The following is a 17701-nucleotide window of genomic DNA, read 5'->3' on the forward strand; positions in this document are numbered from 1 at the left end:
TCAATTCCTGCCTGCTTCCACCGATTATTAGAGTTGTTCCCTTGGGGGATACAGGCTTGGTTGCCACCGCTTCCTCTGCGGCCGCTGGCTAGAACCTCCCGCGGCTCTGCAGCTTGTGCTGCTCGAAGGCTTCCAGGCCCCCAGGGGCCCGGCGCCCCTCCAGGCCCCAGCAACCGGCGAGCGCGGGCCGAGGAGCGCCGGGGCCACCCGGGAGCCAGGCCAGGCTGCCCTCACCCCCGGCGGGAGAGCGGCGAGGCTGGGCAGCGCCGGCGCTGAGGGGACGGTACGCGCCTCTCCCACAGCCCCAGCCCGTCCCGGCGGTTGTTGCCGGTTTCCCCCGCGGCGGAGGAGAGGGCAGTGTCACCGTTCACCGTCACCACCCCCACCTCCCCCCTCACCGCTGCGCCTCAGCCCGGCCCGGTATCCCCCCCCCCTTCCCGGTGCCCCTGCGGGCCCCAGCTGAGGGCAGCGGCCTGAAGGGAGCGCCGGGGGGGGCGGGCAGCAGCGGGAGCCCCGCCCCTCGCAAGCCCCGCCCACCGCCGCGTTCCTCCTTTAAGCGCGCAGCGAGGCATTGACGGGCAGCGTCACGTGCGGCGGCGGGGCCGGAACCGCGGTTCGTGCCCAGCCGGCCGAGGAAGCGCCCTTGGCCGGGACCCGCTGGGCTCTGTGCGGCAGCGCGCCTGCGCGCCCCCGCGTTCGGCTCGGGAGCGCGCCCCAGCCCGGCCCTCCCACTTTCGGCCCGGCGTGCGCGCGCGGGAGCCGCGCGGCTGCGGAGCGGCGGGAGCGCCCCGCTCACCCACCCTCCCTCCCTCCCTCCCTCCCGGCGGCGGCACGGAGGGCGGCGGCGTGCGGGGATGGAGCTGTTCCAAGCCAAGGACCACTACATCCTGCAGAGCGGGGAGCGGGCGCTGTGGTGCAGCCGGCGGGACGGCAGCCTGCAGCTGAGAGCCGGTGAGCCCCCGGGGCCGGGGCTGCTGGGGCCGGCGGGGCGCGCCTCCGTGCCCGCTTCCTGTGTGAGGCAAGGCGGGCCGCGACCCACCCGCCCGGGGCGCCCTCGCCGGGGGCCGCTGGCGGGAGGGACCGGTGGCAGCGCGCTGAGGGGAAGGGCGGCGGCGCTGCCCCCTGAGGGGACCGCGGCGGGCGGCGGTGCCGAGCCGCGGCTGAGGGCGGGGGGGGGGGGCGGCGGCGGCGGTGGTCGGTCCTGCGGACCTCGGCCCTCCGCGGGCGGGACCGGCCGCCTTCCCTTAGCCCCCGCGGGGCGAGCCCGGGCCGCCGCCGTGCCCGGTGCGCGGGGCCAAGCCGCGGGGCGGGAGGTCACCCGTGTCCCGGCGCCGGTGTCCCGGCGGGAGAAGCGCCTCCTGCGGGTTCGTCCGCATCCTTGCGCGGGGTGTTTATCTTTGTGCACGACAGTGGGGCTGCCCGCGCAGCCCGGTAGTCGGTAACGTTGGGAGGCATCTGGTCACCGTGATGGGAGCATCCGTAAATCAGAAGGGCCATCTTGTGTTGGTGCCAGCCTTATGTAAGTGATGCTTGCAAGTGTCTCTGAGTGGTGAGCGCATCTTTGGATAAACGCAGTCCCTGGTCCCCCCTTCCAGGAGGAACTGAACAGGTGTCTATACTTGGGAGATGTTCTCCAGTTCTTCTAGCGGTTATAGGTAGCATAGCTGACAATCGCAGAGGAGGACGATGTGTGTTACTGTCAGGCTGAAGAGACGGCAGTAGGAACAAAACCTGCAGATATACCGAGTTATGTTAATGGAAATTTTGCAGCAGTGCTAATTACAAGACCCTGCTGGAGAGCTTAGTCAGTAAAGGTGCCTGTAAAATGAAATACCATCCCTAGAAATCGGCTTGCTTTGAGTAATACATGTAGCTTAGATGTAAAGGAGCATTGTGTACTTGTGTAGAAGTTAAAAATACTCAGAATAGCTAGATGCTTCACCAAATGTGTGACAGGTTCCACAGATGTTACTTACAGCTCTCTAAAACTGGGATCTGTGTTATGCCAAAAAAGCCAGTTAAGCATGCGTATGGCCAGGTTGGCTGAGTACAGTATGCTTCAGCTTTTTTTGACTGACTGGAAGAACTTTCTATGTAAACATCAAATACCATTGTTATCTGTATTTATCCAAAAAACTGTTTTTCATACTGGTCTTTCTTGTGCTATGTTTTCATACTTGAGTCATGTCTTGTCAGTGCAACTTGTTCACATCCTTTAGATAAAATTACAGTCCATCTCAAGTTAATGTGACTTTTGTCCAGCAGCTTTACTTATGGTTCAAAGTCCAGTAACACTTTGATTTATCAATCACCTTATAAAATACTTGATGTTATGCTAGCAAACAATATTGCTAGTCAATGGAATACATGTTTTTTACAGGGAGGGGAAAACCCCAACTATCAGTTTTAGATTTGCGATGGTTATAATCATCTGCCTAGGCATAAAAGCTCTTACTGGACCCAGAGTAATAAAGGCAGACTAGTGAACTGCAGTTCTGGAGATAGCGTTTGAAGGCTTTAATTTTAAAAGCATTCAGTTGCTTGTTTTCATGCAGCCATTGCTGTGATTTTTTTTTTTTCTTTTGAAGACCATTAACTTCATGGAGGCTTTGCCAGTGCCCAGCAGTTTATCTGCGTGCTGCTCAGCAGCATTTTGTCCTTAGCCTACCTTTTAAATTTTCAGTCAGTATGCATGTGATCCCTATTGTATGTGACCTACAGATTAATGAAAGGTAATATGACACTGAATTCTCTTAGTCTGCTTCAAACTCTTGATTGTTAGTCATGCTTTCCCATTTCAATGTCTGTAGTTTTGTTTGTCCAACCCTATCTGTGGATCATCTTACTGAAAGTGGGCTCTAGGGCTGTGAAATGAAATACCTTAATATGTTGAAAATAAGCCCAAGAAAGAAACAGTTCTTTTGCAAGAAGTATTTCTTTGATCGGTAGCTCTTGCTTGTATTAAAACAAAGCTGGATATCCTTAAGTTTACAATTTTATTGCATTTGACCATTTATAATCAAGGCCACTGTCCGGATATGAGTAAATGGATTACTGTGTGATGAGTCAGTGCCATATTAAAAAAAGCAAAGTCATAACTTGTGTTTGTTGACATGTTTAGTAGTCTGTCAAAAGGCTCTAATGTAACTGTGTCTTTACTTGGTTTTGGAGCCCTTGGTTTTATTCTGCCCCACAGAGGCTGTTCTGAATTAATCTTTATACATTCAGGGGCTGAAATAGATAATATTGGCAAACCTTGCAAAGTACTGCTTTATGTGATGGGTCTGAACCTAAAGAGCTGATGCTAAGGTCTATAATACTCTCCTCCTTCAGCTGTAAAGGCATGCTCAGAAATCTGCTCATCTTGAAAGCTGGATTTGTGACCTCTTCAAATCATGGAGAGAACAGCTTGAATTAAAAAAGGCAAAAATAACTTGGTAAATATTTGCTGTAAGCAAAGTCTGAGGCTGGCCCTAGTTTAAAGGATGTCTGCCTGTGTTTACAAGATGTTTCTGGTGGTTTTTTTCTCTGAAGTGAAAGCACTAATGAGTCACCTGCAGGAAATCCATGAATCATTTTGGCATCATAGATTTTGTTAGGAATTTAGCTGTCTACAGTATACTTTTTTCCTTAGTGTAGTGAAAAAACATGGGTTGTTCACCTGTGCTTTAAATATTTTACGTCAGATCTTGATTGGAATTTCACTCTTGATTTACTCTGTTTACGCTCGGCTTGGCTGTTCCTGATTGGTAGTTCTACACAGATCACAAACATTGTTTTATTGATATTGTTAGTATAAGTTATTTATTTATATATGCATGTAGATAGATATATAGGAACGAGCAAAAGTGAAAACGCTGACTTCTTGCAATTTGCTTATCAGCAGAAAAAGGAATGAGACTATGGGGTGAAAACTTATATTACCATTGTATTTGTCAATAATACTTTGGGCAGTAGTGCCATATTGAATAGGATTGGGAATAGTAGTACTAGTAGTAATGCTGGTTCCCACCACCCTGGAGGAAAAAAACCAAAACATGAGATGAAGTGATACATAGACTGGAATTATTATAACATAGCTTTTGGGGACTTCATGCCTGAAGACTCGGTTGCCTTGGGCTGTGAGAGTAAGGTGGTGGTAAGGTGTGCCTTACCTCTGGAGTTGTAACTACAGCCAAACGAGCACTTGTTTGTTTTAAACGCTTTAGGAAATTAGTATTACAGTACTGATTTTCATCTGTTATAAATGGTTGTGAATCAGCAACTAAAGCAATGACTCTTGAATACTTTTAATGAGACATGTTGCCATACTATTTTCAGAGGATCAGGGGACAGATTTCAGGTTGGGTGTCATAGTCTGATGTGTGAAATCTTCTCTGAATCATGAATCGTAAGGCCATCTAATATTCTAACTACGTGCGCATGCCTTACTCCTCAAAGGCATTACAGGAGGCATGTAGGAATTGCATGTCAGAATTCCCAAGCTGTTCCTCATGATTGTAGACTGGAGCAGAAGAGCAGTTCCTTTGTTTGAAGTCCAGTGCCTGTATGTGCTCAAGTGAAGACCTTATGAATAGCGTAAGGAGCAATGCCACTGGTATCAATAGGTTTATCAGTAGGTTTAAGACTACAGAACAGTCCTAAGCATGGTGCTGAGGGATGATGGCCTGAATGCTGCTAACTCGTGCTACCAAATGAAGTATTTCATACCAAACTGACTTCCTGAATTTCAGCAGTATGTCTTGAAACTGCCTGTCTATTCTGGAAAATGAATTCCTGAGGAGGCAGTTGTAGCTTCAGAAAAATTACCTCCCTATTTCAGGTTACTTCATAAGGAACCTCAAACTGTTTTTTGACACTCTTTAGCTACAGTGGTTGCTGAACTGTTTCTCACCTTTGCCTGCTCATTCTATTCCCTCTTTTCTGTACACTTAGCTGTCAGCACAACATACTTGTGACGTATGTGACAAACCAGATGTCAGAACTGATCTGTATTAGCTGCAACCCAGCAAGAATGTATGCTTAAAAAATCTTGAGCAGTTAGATCGCTGTTGTTGCTTGTACCCTCTCACAGAAGAGAGCAGAGGTGACTAGGGGAAAGGAGTGGGGTGCTGTATATCCCTTCATCTGACAGAATATTACATACATTAGTCAATTTTGTAGCTTCTGGCTGTGAGGTGAGATCCTCAAATTTCTTTACCAGAGAGAAATTTTCTACTTTCATTAAGATCTACTTTTTAATTCCATCCATGATTCTCTTTACAGAGCATAGTAAACCTAAACCTGAGACTTCAGTGGGTCGTAGTATGCTCTATCCTAACCTGGTGAAAATTAAATAAATGTTGAAGTGAGATGTTCCTTTGGTTTCTTGATGCGTCTTAGTAGCAGATGACTATATGAATTGAATGTAACAAGAGTGTTCCTGGTCCCCCCTTTTTTTTCTTCCCCTTTTCCTTATATCAAGACATCTGGAAATGGCAAACTTGTCCCAGCTCAAATGCATAGGTGACTTGGATTACTGCTCACACTGAAAACATTTCAGGTTTGAAATAAATACATGAAAAACCTCTTAAGTTTGATATGCTGTTGCTCCTGGACATTCCCCCCCCCCCCCCCCCCCCCCCCCCGATTAAAGTGGATCTGTAATTCAGGTGGATTTTTGTGGTTTATATTTTGCTGCAGAGGTCAGACATGTCTTTGGGCTAGTATTAACTAAATAATGAATAGGAAATGGCACAGTAACTGCAACTGAAATACTTAGAACAGAAGGCACTGACAGGTAGCAGCCTTTAAACTAAGAAGGGTTTGCATCTGTATCAATGTCTTGTGGTTTTTTGATCTGTGAATACTGTTGTTCTTACTAGGTTCTTTCACAGTTTAACAGTGTGGGTGATATTTCAGTTGTATGTGTAAAGAAACATTAGCATTTTAAGTGACTTAAGTTTTCAACTGAACTGTAGGAAAAGGTGACCATTTGTGTTCTTATGCCACTTATGTTCTTACAAAACAACTGTTGTTGATTGGAATGTGATTTTTTTTTTTAAATATTTTAATGGTCTTTAATTGATACTATTAAGCATACAGAAGAGACCTTATGTTGCTGAAGTTATACCACAGAAAGAATGGTTAATGCTGTAGTTTAAGCTGGAGGGTGTAAATTTAAGACCAGACAGCGTTGGGTAACTTTAGGAAGTGATGTGGTGGGCAGTGGGCTGCTTGCTGGTAACAAAAGAGTGAGGCTGAAAACAAGAGAATGTTTTCTCTTGGTTCGCTTCCAAACTGCTGTGCTGTATGGGAGGTCCACCAGGAGCCCTGAGATGTCAAAGGACTTTACAGTAACTTCCACTAAATACTTCCCTCAAACTGTGAGACTTCTCAGATGGTTTGGAATTTTCTTTTAGAAGCAAGTTCTTCAGTGCAATATCAAACAGGTCTTAATTTGTAGCTTTATTAAATATTGAATTTGTGTTTCAGAAAACCATTATGCTAGGGTTGTGTATTAAGACTCAAGGCTCACAGTTTGGCAGACTGTACTTGTTTCCCCTCAGATGTCTCAAAGATTTGTGACTAGTGACAAGAGGGGGTTTTTTTGTCAGTGTTCAGAGGTTTCATGATTCATGTTATAAAGAATGTGAATTTTTAATATACGTAGAGGTTTTGAGAGAAAAAGATACAAATTGGGTAATTCAAAATTTGCTTCTCATCAAGTGTTAAACTTCTTAAAATCGCATTTATAGTAGTTCATCAACTGTTCTGGATTTGTTATAAAAGTGTGTATGGTTACTCTAATTAAGAAATTCACATGCACAACTAAATCTGTATTTCTTGAAAACCCGCTCTCCTATTTATTAAACAACAACAACCTTTTCCCAGTTTATCTTCAGTTGTGGTTTAGCCATATCACTTATTCTTACAAGAATCATTTGCAGAAAACTTACCCAGGAGACAATACTTGTTGTAAGATAGAACATGAAAACAGTCCATTGAGGAGGGATGTTCCTATGGGTATTTGCAGGTTTCTTCTTCTCCCTCTGCTTAAACCTTTTATGAAGTGCTCGGATTCCTGTCTGTGGAGTTAAGGCTTCCAGCTGATAGTCATCACTTCTATCAGCTGATCATATTCTAATTATATCCTTCTTTGTCAAAATCATTGCATTTCACAGGTCTTCATAGGAAGCTAATAGGAATGGAGTGTCAAGAAGAGAAGTTGTTGGACAGATTTCTAGGGAAGGAATTTGGAAATAGTGCAAAACCCTTTTTTTATGAAAGCTTTGCTTTAGTAAACAGGAACATTGATACTCAATGATCGGTTTTATATTCTTGTTCCAAACATCTGTAATTCCTCCCCCAATAAAACATGAGAGAGGTTGTTTGTGTTTGGTTTTTTTTTTCCCCTGAAAGCTGAATTGAAATTGAGTTCCATTTGAACACTTAGGTTTTCCTTATAAGGGAGAAATCTTACTTGAATGGAAGCCCTGAAACAGTGTTCATTGTGTCTTTGAAAAACTGAAAACAAGGCATTTTGAGTGTGAAAACTTATGGTCTATTTTGAGTACTGTAGTTAAGTCTTTATTTCTGATAAAATGTTAGGGATCGTAAGCAAGATCATACTGAGATGCTAAAATAAATGGTATAAAGTGCCAGCACTGTGCAAAACAGAATTCTGAGCAAATTTAAAAGTATATGACCTTGCCCAAGAGGTAGTTGCAAAATGTAAGTGGCAAATGTGCTGATCTGTCATTAATTGTTAACTTCCAGTTTGTTTTCTCCTTGTCCGTTTCTCAGTTTAGGAAAAACGGCAACTTTCCCACATATGACTAATGCTTAAGTTTTTCCCTACGCTGATGTGACCAGGGGAGGCCACGAAGATGACCGGAGGGCTGGAGCCGCTCTCCTACCAGGACAGGCTGGGAGAGCTGGGGTTGCTCAGCGGGGAGAAGAGAAGGCTCCGGGGAGACCTTAGGGCAGCTCCCAGCACCTAAAGGGGCCGACAGGAAAGCCGGGGAGGGGCTTGTTGCCACACATCCTTGTAACAAGACAAGGGGGAATGGCTATAAGCTGAAAGAGGGGACATTGAGATTAGATACTAGGGAGAAATTCTTCCCCCTGAGGGTGGTGAGGCGCTGGCACAGGCTGCCCAGAGAGGTGGTACGTGCCCCATCCCTGGGGGTGCTCAAGGCCGGGCTGGATGGGGCTGGGGGCAACTGGTCCGGTGGCAGGTGTCCCTGCCTGTGGTGGGGGGTGGAGTGGGATGGTCTTTAAGGTCCCTTCCAACCCAAACCGTTCAGTGATTCTGTGTCTTCCAGTGGTGGTTGAATGATATATTGCTTCTTGTCATTTGATTAGTCAATTTTTCCCCAACAGTTAAAAAAAAAGCTATGTGTGGCATGAAATCCTTTACTTTCTGTTCTTGAAACACATGTCAAGTTTTGAGTATAACTCTCTTATTTTGTGTTTGAATTGGTTGTTCCCAATCCATAATTTTTTTCTGCTTTGAATTTGATTAGTTGGGCAGTCAGAGAGGAAAGTTAATTATGGAATGAAAAGAAAAAGTGACAGTGAAGGAAAACCTTTCTCTCATGGTGCTTAGGAAGCATTAACATCAGTTCAGTGATAAATAAAACTTTTTCATAATTGTGACATACTTTTGCTCAATTAATGTTTATCTTTTTTAATTAATGTAATCAAAAAATCTTTTGAGGATGGGGTAGCTTTCTTGCATTCTCTTTAGGATATAGCTGTAACTGTTGAGCAAAATTTTAAAACCGCGTATCTTCAGAATGAGTGAACATAGTGTTTAGGCTGACAGTTTTGTAAGTAGGTTTGAATAAAAACTCTTGCCTTTCTGATAATTTCCCTCTTACAAAGTAAATCAGATTAAAAGAAAATATAGACAGCCTACTGCTTTCCTAGCTTTAAGGGTATACCCACAAACTTGAGCTTTGTTGAAATACCAGCTGAAAGTGGGAATGTGTGTTAATCTGTAATAATATTAATTAGTACAGTGTTGTTACTTTTGGAGGGATAAAAGATATTCTTTCCTTACCTTAGTGTCTTCTGAGAAACTATGTGTGTGCTAGTAGAGGACTTGAGCAGTGTAGAAGAATAAATTGAAATTCCAAAATAAAAAAATCCACCCAGAACCACTGAGCTTCAGTGGCTTAGTGCCTACTTGCATTTTAAGAGTCACTGCTGGTCACTTGTCTGAATGGTATTTACAGGTTTGTGGGAGGGCTGAGGAGGTGATTCAAATTTCAGGTGGTTGAAATGCATTTAACAGCTTGTGGCATGCATTTAGCCACCTACAGCAGTGGTCTCTAAAATAGGGTGCACATCTTGTGAGGGTGTAGAAGACAGTTCATTGGGGTGTGGGAAGAAAGTATTTTGTACAATTAATAAAGATAAACAGTATTTTAAAATTATTTTATTTAATCCATTTAAAACTCCTATTTTTGTGTTTATATATTATGTATGTTTTATAATGTATGTGATATTAGTACAGTAGGACATGTATCTGGGGTGCATGCTAAAATATCTTTTCACTGGTGTGGTGTGTGATTAAAAATAAGTTTGGAGACCACTGATCTACAGGCTCAAATTCTGTTTGGAGGGGAGACGTTTCACCTGGTGACAACAACTGGTAACAGCAGTTTGTTACCACTTCTAGTACTGGAGTTCCTTGTGCAATTACTTGTAATGCTAGATACTCTCCAGACAACTGAACATTTTCCATGTTTTTACATTTCCCTAGCAGTGCCTGGTGACTCAGGGGACTTTATGACTGCAACAGAATACAAAGAAGTGTTCTTTTATCAAAGTGAGTAGCTGGGTTTCATTTGTGTTAGGTGCTTTCTCTGGGACTTGCATCCTGCTTTTGCAGCAATAATACAGACTTGTATGCCCCCATCCCCACCGATTTAAATCTGTCACTATACAACCTGAATTGTGCTTGAACTGTTCCTGTTCATCTAGGCTGACTTTGAGATATTGAAGAGACGTGTCCAAAGAAACTAAATAACCGTTTCATTTTTCCTAGACACAAGCAGGTAGATGTGTACTTCGTTGTGTGTGCTTCTGTAGCTGAGGCAGGCACTCTGTAAGAAACTTGCATTGAATTACTGTTTAGAAAAGGTGCTTCTCATTGTTGGAGGATAAGCAGGCTTTGTAGCCAGGCTGTGAGGTGTAGTAGCAATGAGAAGACTAATGGATTTTTTTGAAATCCTCCTAGTGTAGGCTGCTTAAGGTGCCTGTGTGTGTGTCAGGTTGGAGTAGTTGTAGTTTAATTTCTCTCAGAGCAAAAGCATTTCAATTATAAGTGACCGAGGGTTCTCAAGACTATGACAAAGGCAGAGCAAGCTGTATAAATGACAAAGATAATTAAAACAGGTGATTAGCTGAAGGGATAACTTGTTTAAAGTTTGGGGGAGGATATGCAACTAAATAAAGTTAACGCTTCATGACAGTTAAGAGCTTGTACTTGTAATACTAAATATCTTAATACTATATCTTTATGCAATTATAGTAGCTTAAATATAAATTTAGAAATCTGTGCTAAAAATACTTAATTAGCCTAAGTTTTGTTTGCATAAGTAGTACTTTATTTCCTAAAAGAGAAGGAGGTTCAAGTTTATACTCTTTAAGTCTTCCCAGTTAATTCGTAATCTCTTAATCCTGGCTAATATTTCAGAGCACTATTCAATGATGAACTGGAACTTGGAGGCAGACTTTCTTCTGAAAACCCAGAAGAGGTCATAAGGGCTGAACAGTGCTAATAAAGTCTTGTAGTTGTCTTTGATCTAAAGCAGGCACAATTTAAAGAAAAAAAATCACAAATCTATGTAAAAATAGTATTGAAGTTTTCTCCTGAAAGTTAATACCAGCTGTCAAAAGTTACATTAGCAAAGCTGAAAGATTTACTTTGGCTATTTACAATGTTCTCGGCTTTAACTTTTTATATATGAATGCCAATCACTTGTATTGAATGGTGGGAATGATTGTGGGAGGTCTGTCAGGAGGAAAGAATTTTTGAAAAATAGTATCCATTTCTGTCTGTGTTTATCCCCTTATATATAAAGTGAGCTTGAAGTTCAGTGAAGTTTTGTATGTTTTTTCCTGTCAGTGTACTCAGCGTAACACCTTCTAGCCAAGGTCCGTTCCTGAAAGCCAGCAAAGTTTGAGGAAGGTAAGAGGAGTATGCTCCCTGAACTACAGCAAAACTGGAAGATAAGTAGTTAGAGCTATTCAATGGATGAACCAAGCAGCCTGTCAGTAGTAAGGCCTGGATTCCAGTGACTACAAATGAAATCTTTTTTTTTTTTGTGCTGCCTCCCCAGAGGAAGCTGATAGCCTGCCTCTGTACACTCTTCAGACTTTGCCTGGAGTAATTCAGTGTTGAGCAAGTGGCTTATCTCAAAGCAGGGGTTTGTTTTCTTATCAGAATTTGTGCCTGACCTAGGATCAACTCTGCTGGTGGTAGACTGGAGAAACAGCTAGAAAGCACTTTTGGCTTTTGATGCTTTTCCAAGTTGTTTTTGTATCACCTTTTTCAGGGTTACATTTGTGCAAATACAAAGAATTAAAGAAACTTCATCTGTCCTTGCGTGGCCCTACATCACTGCTGTAAGCTCTGAGGGGTGCTGGTGGAAGTAATAGCATCAAAGCTGGTTTTGTTCTGAATTTGTGACGGAAGCTCTATTGTGCTGCAACTACAATGCTGATACCATCACTGTGCAGGGCAACATGTCCTCAGCGCTCGTTAATCTCTGACGGGAAGCAGCAAAAAGCAGCAATGCTTATTTCAATAGCTGGAATTTAGTTAGTGGGATAAGGGAAAGAATGAACAATTTTGTACTTGGGAATGAAAACTTGGTAGGCAAGTACATATGTCAGAGTATTAAGGGCATGTGTTAAGGCTTATCAAACCCTGGCAATGCTTTAAAAATTAAAACATACTGAGGACACTGGAGAACTCCCCGAGTCAGGGAAGATCTTCCATGGGGTTCAGCTTGCTGCATATAGTGACTTTGTTTGTACATAGCTTCCTACTTTTGGCTTGGATGGACAAGGGCTATTTTGACAGGGCTCATAATCACCAGCACAGTACTGTCAGAAGCCTGTTTTAACAACATTGCTCTGCAGTTTCAGGTTCTAAGGTCTTTATTCCTGACTGTCTTGAGTTTCAAGAGATCACTAGACTACTAGTGTGTCTATAGGAAGATGGGTTAGTGTGGGGAAACAAGAGTAGTGGTATTGATAAATTGTATTTCAGATTATATCTCAAAAGCATTCAGTCTTATTTTGGAGTAGAGGAAGGTCCAGTGTTTCCTTCGATAGAGCCTTGTGGTAGTTAATTCTTCTTAATAAGACATTTCTTAAAAAAAAAAAAGGGGGGGGGGGAGGAGGAAAATAAATGTTCAGACTTGCCACGTGTTGTTTCAGCATTCAGAAATGTGGCTGCATGTCTCTTACCTGAAAACTTTTAAATGAGGATTTTCAGTTTTGTTTTGTATGGTTACTTTTTCCCCCTTGGCTTTAAAAAATAGAAATACAATCTGTAACGTGTATCACTGTCTACCACCTTACGCTGCCTTTTAAATTCCGTATTTTACAGTTAAAGACTAATCTCTGACAGGCTTGCAGTTAGCTTTCTTCGATCTCTGTATATTTAGAATTGTTAGATAAGCAAAGATTAAGTTGTTTATGGTTTTCAAAGGTACAAGATGGTGGCCAAAGATAGCTGCTGCCGGAATTGCCAGGCAGACTAAATGACTGCAAGTGAACAGTCTGGAACAATTTTACAGTATTAGCCAAAAGCTGGAGACAGCTTCTTCCAAAACAGAATAAATAGAACCACACTGAACATGAAAGCCCCTATTCTTTGGGGGTGGGTGGGTGAATTATAGTTAAACCTTTTAATTTGGTTCATCCATCTTACACTCTGGAAATGTACTCCTCAAGAGCAAGAGGTTCATATCGGTATTTACTGTAGTGATGTTTATCCATCAGATCGGGTGTTGACTTTGAGTTGAGCTATGGCTGTTGCACAGGAGACTGAGGACCAAAGTTCTGATCAGGTCAGAACCAGGCGTGTTTTATTTAGTTTAAACAACTAGCTTTCTTCTGTGCTGTCACACATACTTTGCTATAGACTATTTCTAGAGAATTTTCCAAGTGTAAGAAAAATAATCCTGTGATACTGTCACCAAAAAGTCAGTGTGATTCCACAATTAGTATTTTTTTCAGTCTACAGGTGCTTCTCCTGTAAACTTCTTTGCATTTAGGTTTTCTTGGACATTGAAAAAGAAGTTAATTTCCTCAAGTGTTGCTAAATATGTGCCTTTTTTTTTTTTCCCTGTGCCCTGCCTTCTCCATGGAAAACTTTGAAATAGTCAGCTTTCACTGTTAGTAGCTTGATAATCACACTTATCTCAAGAGCCAGTGCTGCCCAGCTGGTGGGTCCATATTTGCTGTTTTTAAAGTATTGTGTGTTTAACTCCAAACGCATTTTTTTTTCTTTTTCCTAAAGCTCATCTATACTTTAAGTGAACATAGGACTCCAAGTTTAGAGTCAGTTCTCCTTCTGCCTCTGTACTACTGGGGAGAAGTATTCCTGTAGAAGTCTTGGACATTGTGTATGATTATGTCTAGGGCTACATATGTCAGAGTAACCCACAAAACTAATAAACAGCTTCGTAAGACCCACTAGTCCTGCAGTTCGCAGTGCCAGTCTCCTTAAGTGCTTTTGCAGGCAAGTCTAAACTATATTTTCCTTATATCTATAATAAAAAAGTCTTGTTCTCTTTTTTTTTTTCTTGTAAGCTACTAGAAGAAAACCTCACTTACTATCCAGAGCTTTCCCACTAATATCCCCTGTTGTAGTAGGAAATCAATGGTTTAACGAGATTGAGATGGTATCTTGGATTACTAAGCTTGTAGTAGCTATGGCAAGCCTTCAGTGGTTTGCTTCTTCAAATTCCTCCCGTGCCTAGCTTTTTTTGGCTGATTGATGTTTCTAGCTCCCACAGTGGAATATGAATGTGGAGGTCAGTTGCAGAGATGGCAAAAAGTACGTGAAGTCTGAGACAATACAGCTGTAGAAAGTTCCTGGGTGTGAAGACAAGACTCTGAGATTGTGTGAGTGAACTGGGAAAGAAGGTGGAAGATTCTGGAGTGAGGAAAGCTACCTGTGATCCTCATAAGTGTGATAGCACAGATTTTCCATGCAGCACACAGATGCTCTTGCATGTTATTTGGACTGGAACTCTGATCTCAGGTTCCTAGAACTTGTTTTGTATGAGCACAACTCTTTGGCATGCAGATACAAGATGAGTTTAGGTACTTCAGCAAGGTTTGAGGGCAAGTGAAGCTGTTCCCACTGTCATAGCCACTGTTAATTTGTAATGCCCGTCTATCTGTATTAGTCTCCTTAAGAACTTCATTGAATTACAGCATGATTCATACTATGTTCTGTGTACAGACCAAGTAACTGTCTGTAGCAGTCTTACCACTGGAAGAACCAGGAGTTTCTCTGCAGATGCAGTCCATTAAATGGTACAGCCTGGTTACATATTAATTTTAGCTCTGTACTGCCTCCTGCAAATACTGTTTTTAATTGTGCTACCATCTGCTCTTAGTTCTTGCGGGTGTGCATACAAGCACATGTGATACATCCCATTTAAATAAGGTCAATTTAGATCTACCCTGACTTCAACCATTTCTATTGTATCTCATGTAAATGTTTGTATTTAATGATTAAATTAGATAAGTGTTGTTTACTAGTAAATGTTATAGTGAAAGCTAGGAATAAATGTGTGTTCTTGGAATAGCAAAGTCTCAATTACAAATGCTTCAAGGAGGGCACAGTGTTTGGAAATAAGTAGGAAAAAAAATCAGAGTATGAGTTGTCATCTGCAGATCTCCAACTTCTGAGAAGAAACTCGGGTCTTATAAATAAAGTGTGTGTAGGTGGATGATGTGTAGCCTTAAGATACTGAGTTTGTTCTTCCAGATGTTCATCTGCTTATACTGGGAGCAAACATATTTTATTTATCTGGATATTAAAACTGGAGAAACTCTTCCACCTTGGAACAGTTGAATTTTGGTAGATAATAACAAACTCTTTGTCCTTGGTATAGAAAAACCTTCTCCTTTGCAAGTTTGCTCTCTCCTAGAGAGATAGATATTAATAGCTTTTAAGGATTTGTTTTCACTTAAGACTTGACTTACAGAATTTATTTTTTCCCACAGTCTTGAACTCTTGACAGATACTACACCACTATTAGAAACTCTTATTGAGTATCAACAATGTCTTATCTGTGTGACCACAGGATACTCTTCACCTTTATGCTAGCTTACTGATTTGTATCAAGTGATGGCTTGAATGCATGTTGAGAGGAGTACCCTTCACAGATTATGCAGTTAATGGTGTTGCCTTCCTGCTTTCTCTCCTACTTCCTACATACTTAACTGGAATTCCTTCATGGTAGGAGAACCAGAAACCTAAAACTTAGTTCTTTGATATTCCATATAGCTGTTGAGAATTTTTAAAAAAAGAGGAAGTGTGTGCGTGTGCACGTATATAGGAAGAGGATGTGAAACTAGTAGTAGTTAAGAAAGGAACAGGAGAGAGCTGGGACGGAAAGTTAACTTCTGCTAGGTTTTTGAAGCTATATAACTAGCTTAGTGACCTGTATTAGATTTCACTACAGCCATGTAAAATTTCACTTAAGTTACAAATTCTAATGGGTATTGGAAGAATTAAGCCTCCATGAAGCTGAATTACAGTAGCTCAAAACAATTATGTATTTTTTTCTGAAATATGTGGGGTAGGGTTTTACATTGGAAACTTTGTAATTTGGTCATAGCTACTTGGTAACAAGCAAAAATAGAACAGCATATATGTTACTCATATTGCAGGAGTCATGGTGATTTTCTGCTCTGAGGTGGGGAAAGTGGAGAGAATTACCATCACTGAATTAATTGTCCTGTTGAGTTTACTTTAAAAAAACCAGGAATTTGTTCTGTTTTGCAGCCACTGATCTTCTTTTGGCTTGGAATCCCATTTGTCTGGGCCTGGTAGAGGGAGTCATTGGTAAAGTTCAGCTTCATACAGGTATGTGGTTGTTTGGTGGGTGTTTGTGGTATGTGTGATTTTTTTTTTTTTTTTTTTTTCCTGTGTGTGTGGTTTTTTTTTTTCTTCTAGTGCACTTGTTTTAAAGTCAGTGATACTACAGATAATACTATGTAGCTCAAATGGAATTATGTAGTGTTCTTTGCAACAGAGGAGTACTCCCCAAGTGTGTGAACTTGCCCAAGTGCTGTGGATGCTAGTTCCTCTACTTCACAGCATATATTTTAGTTTGTCACTGTCATGTAAAACTGGAGAGCCACATTCACAAAGAGTAGAAATTTGTGGTTTTAGTTCTATCTGAGGCTCCATGTGAAAGATATAAAATTCTTGCACCTTTTTAAATAAACTTTTCAAGCAGATTTTTTGTTGTTCTTCTATGATGTAGTGGAAAAACTAATGATGGAAGTTTTCACAAACATATAGTGCTTGAATTCTCAATGCTGTATGAAAACCTGAAGAATAATTACTACCTTGGTAGATGACTATTTGAAAGTAAAAGGAATACTTAAACTTATTTGTAGTTAAATGTAAGACACTGCTATAAAATGAAAGCAGACATAGAATGCGGTGTGATTTAATGTTAAGCCTGTCTCTAACTGATTCTAGCAATTTTGTCTTGTCAAATAAGGTTAGTACTCTTCTAGCTTTAGTCAGCTGCAAAGTCCTGTAGCTGTAATGTTTATTTTGATATATACCAGCATTCTCTAAAAAGATTCTTCTGCCAATAGAACTCTGGATATCAATTTACCAACAGGTAGGAAAGCTAGCTGTTGAACTCCGCTTCCCTTACTGTGCGCTGCTCTTTTTGTGAATGCTTAGACCCTGCATTTAAAGTAGTGCCTGGCAGTATGATCAATACAGGTAAAGTTTCAAGTGTGTTCCAGGATAGCAGGATGGATTAAGAAATGGATCAGATGTTTGTGGTCCGTTGAATAGAAACGGATAAGTCAAGGTGGCAGTGGTATACTAGCAATAGGGGAGGGAGGAAAATGGGGACTGGTACAGCACTGGCCATGGCATGTTTAGGCCATGACAGATTTAGTTCTGGGAAGTGCTTGGGTCGATAGTTACTGTAACCCCTAGGTCTCCTTTCTGAGAATAGTAGTTCAGAGCCCATCTCTCCAGGAAGTTTATGATTGTGTCGTCTTTCCAGTTGCATCACTTAATCTTCTTTGAATTTCACCTGATATTTTTGTCTGTGCTCACCCTACAGATCTGTTCCGCCATCACTTTTCAGGTCTGATGATACACAGTGGTTCAGACTGCCATCTCACTTTCTCTTCTCCTCATCTAGGTTGTCTGTGCCGTTCAGGATGAATGATGGCTAAACTCCAGTAATGACCTATTTCTCCTGTGGGAAAATACTCAATGATTGTTTTTTTAGCATGTGTGTTGGTGGGGTTTTTTTTTGTAAGTTTGGTTTTGTGGTTGGTTTTTGTGTGTGTGTCCGTCCCCCAACCGAGCACTTAGGTACACAAAGACCTCTGCACCCCCCCTCCTCACCCCACGGGGTCTAGTATACAAGCTTCTGAAGGGGAGACCTTGTCACATGCTTTCTGGAAGGTCTAGTAG

The 17701-nt window shown here is 41.9% G+C and overlaps 1 protein-coding gene across 1 annotated transcript in view; it reads left to right on the plus strand.

Annotated features, from left to right (window-relative positions):
• The first annotated feature begins 601 nt into the window (after positions 1-601).
• INPP5F (inositol polyphosphate-5-phosphatase F) overlaps positions 602-17701 on the plus strand; it is a 44661-nt gene continuing 27561 nt past the window's right edge. Inside the window, exons 1-2 of the mRNA XM_055804591.1 lie at positions 602-951; positions 16031-16111. Coding sequence (XP_055660566.1) covers positions 855-951; positions 16031-16111 — 178 coding nt within the window. The 5' untranslated portion in view covers positions 602-854. The remainder of the gene's footprint in view (positions 952-16030; positions 16112-17701) is intronic.

Source organism: Falco peregrinus, chromosome 1 (assembly GCF_023634155.1).
Source record: "Falco peregrinus isolate bFalPer1 chromosome 1, bFalPer1.pri, whole genome shotgun sequence".
Classification (NCBI taxonomy): domain Eukaryota; kingdom Metazoa; phylum Chordata; class Aves; order Falconiformes; family Falconidae; genus Falco; species Falco peregrinus.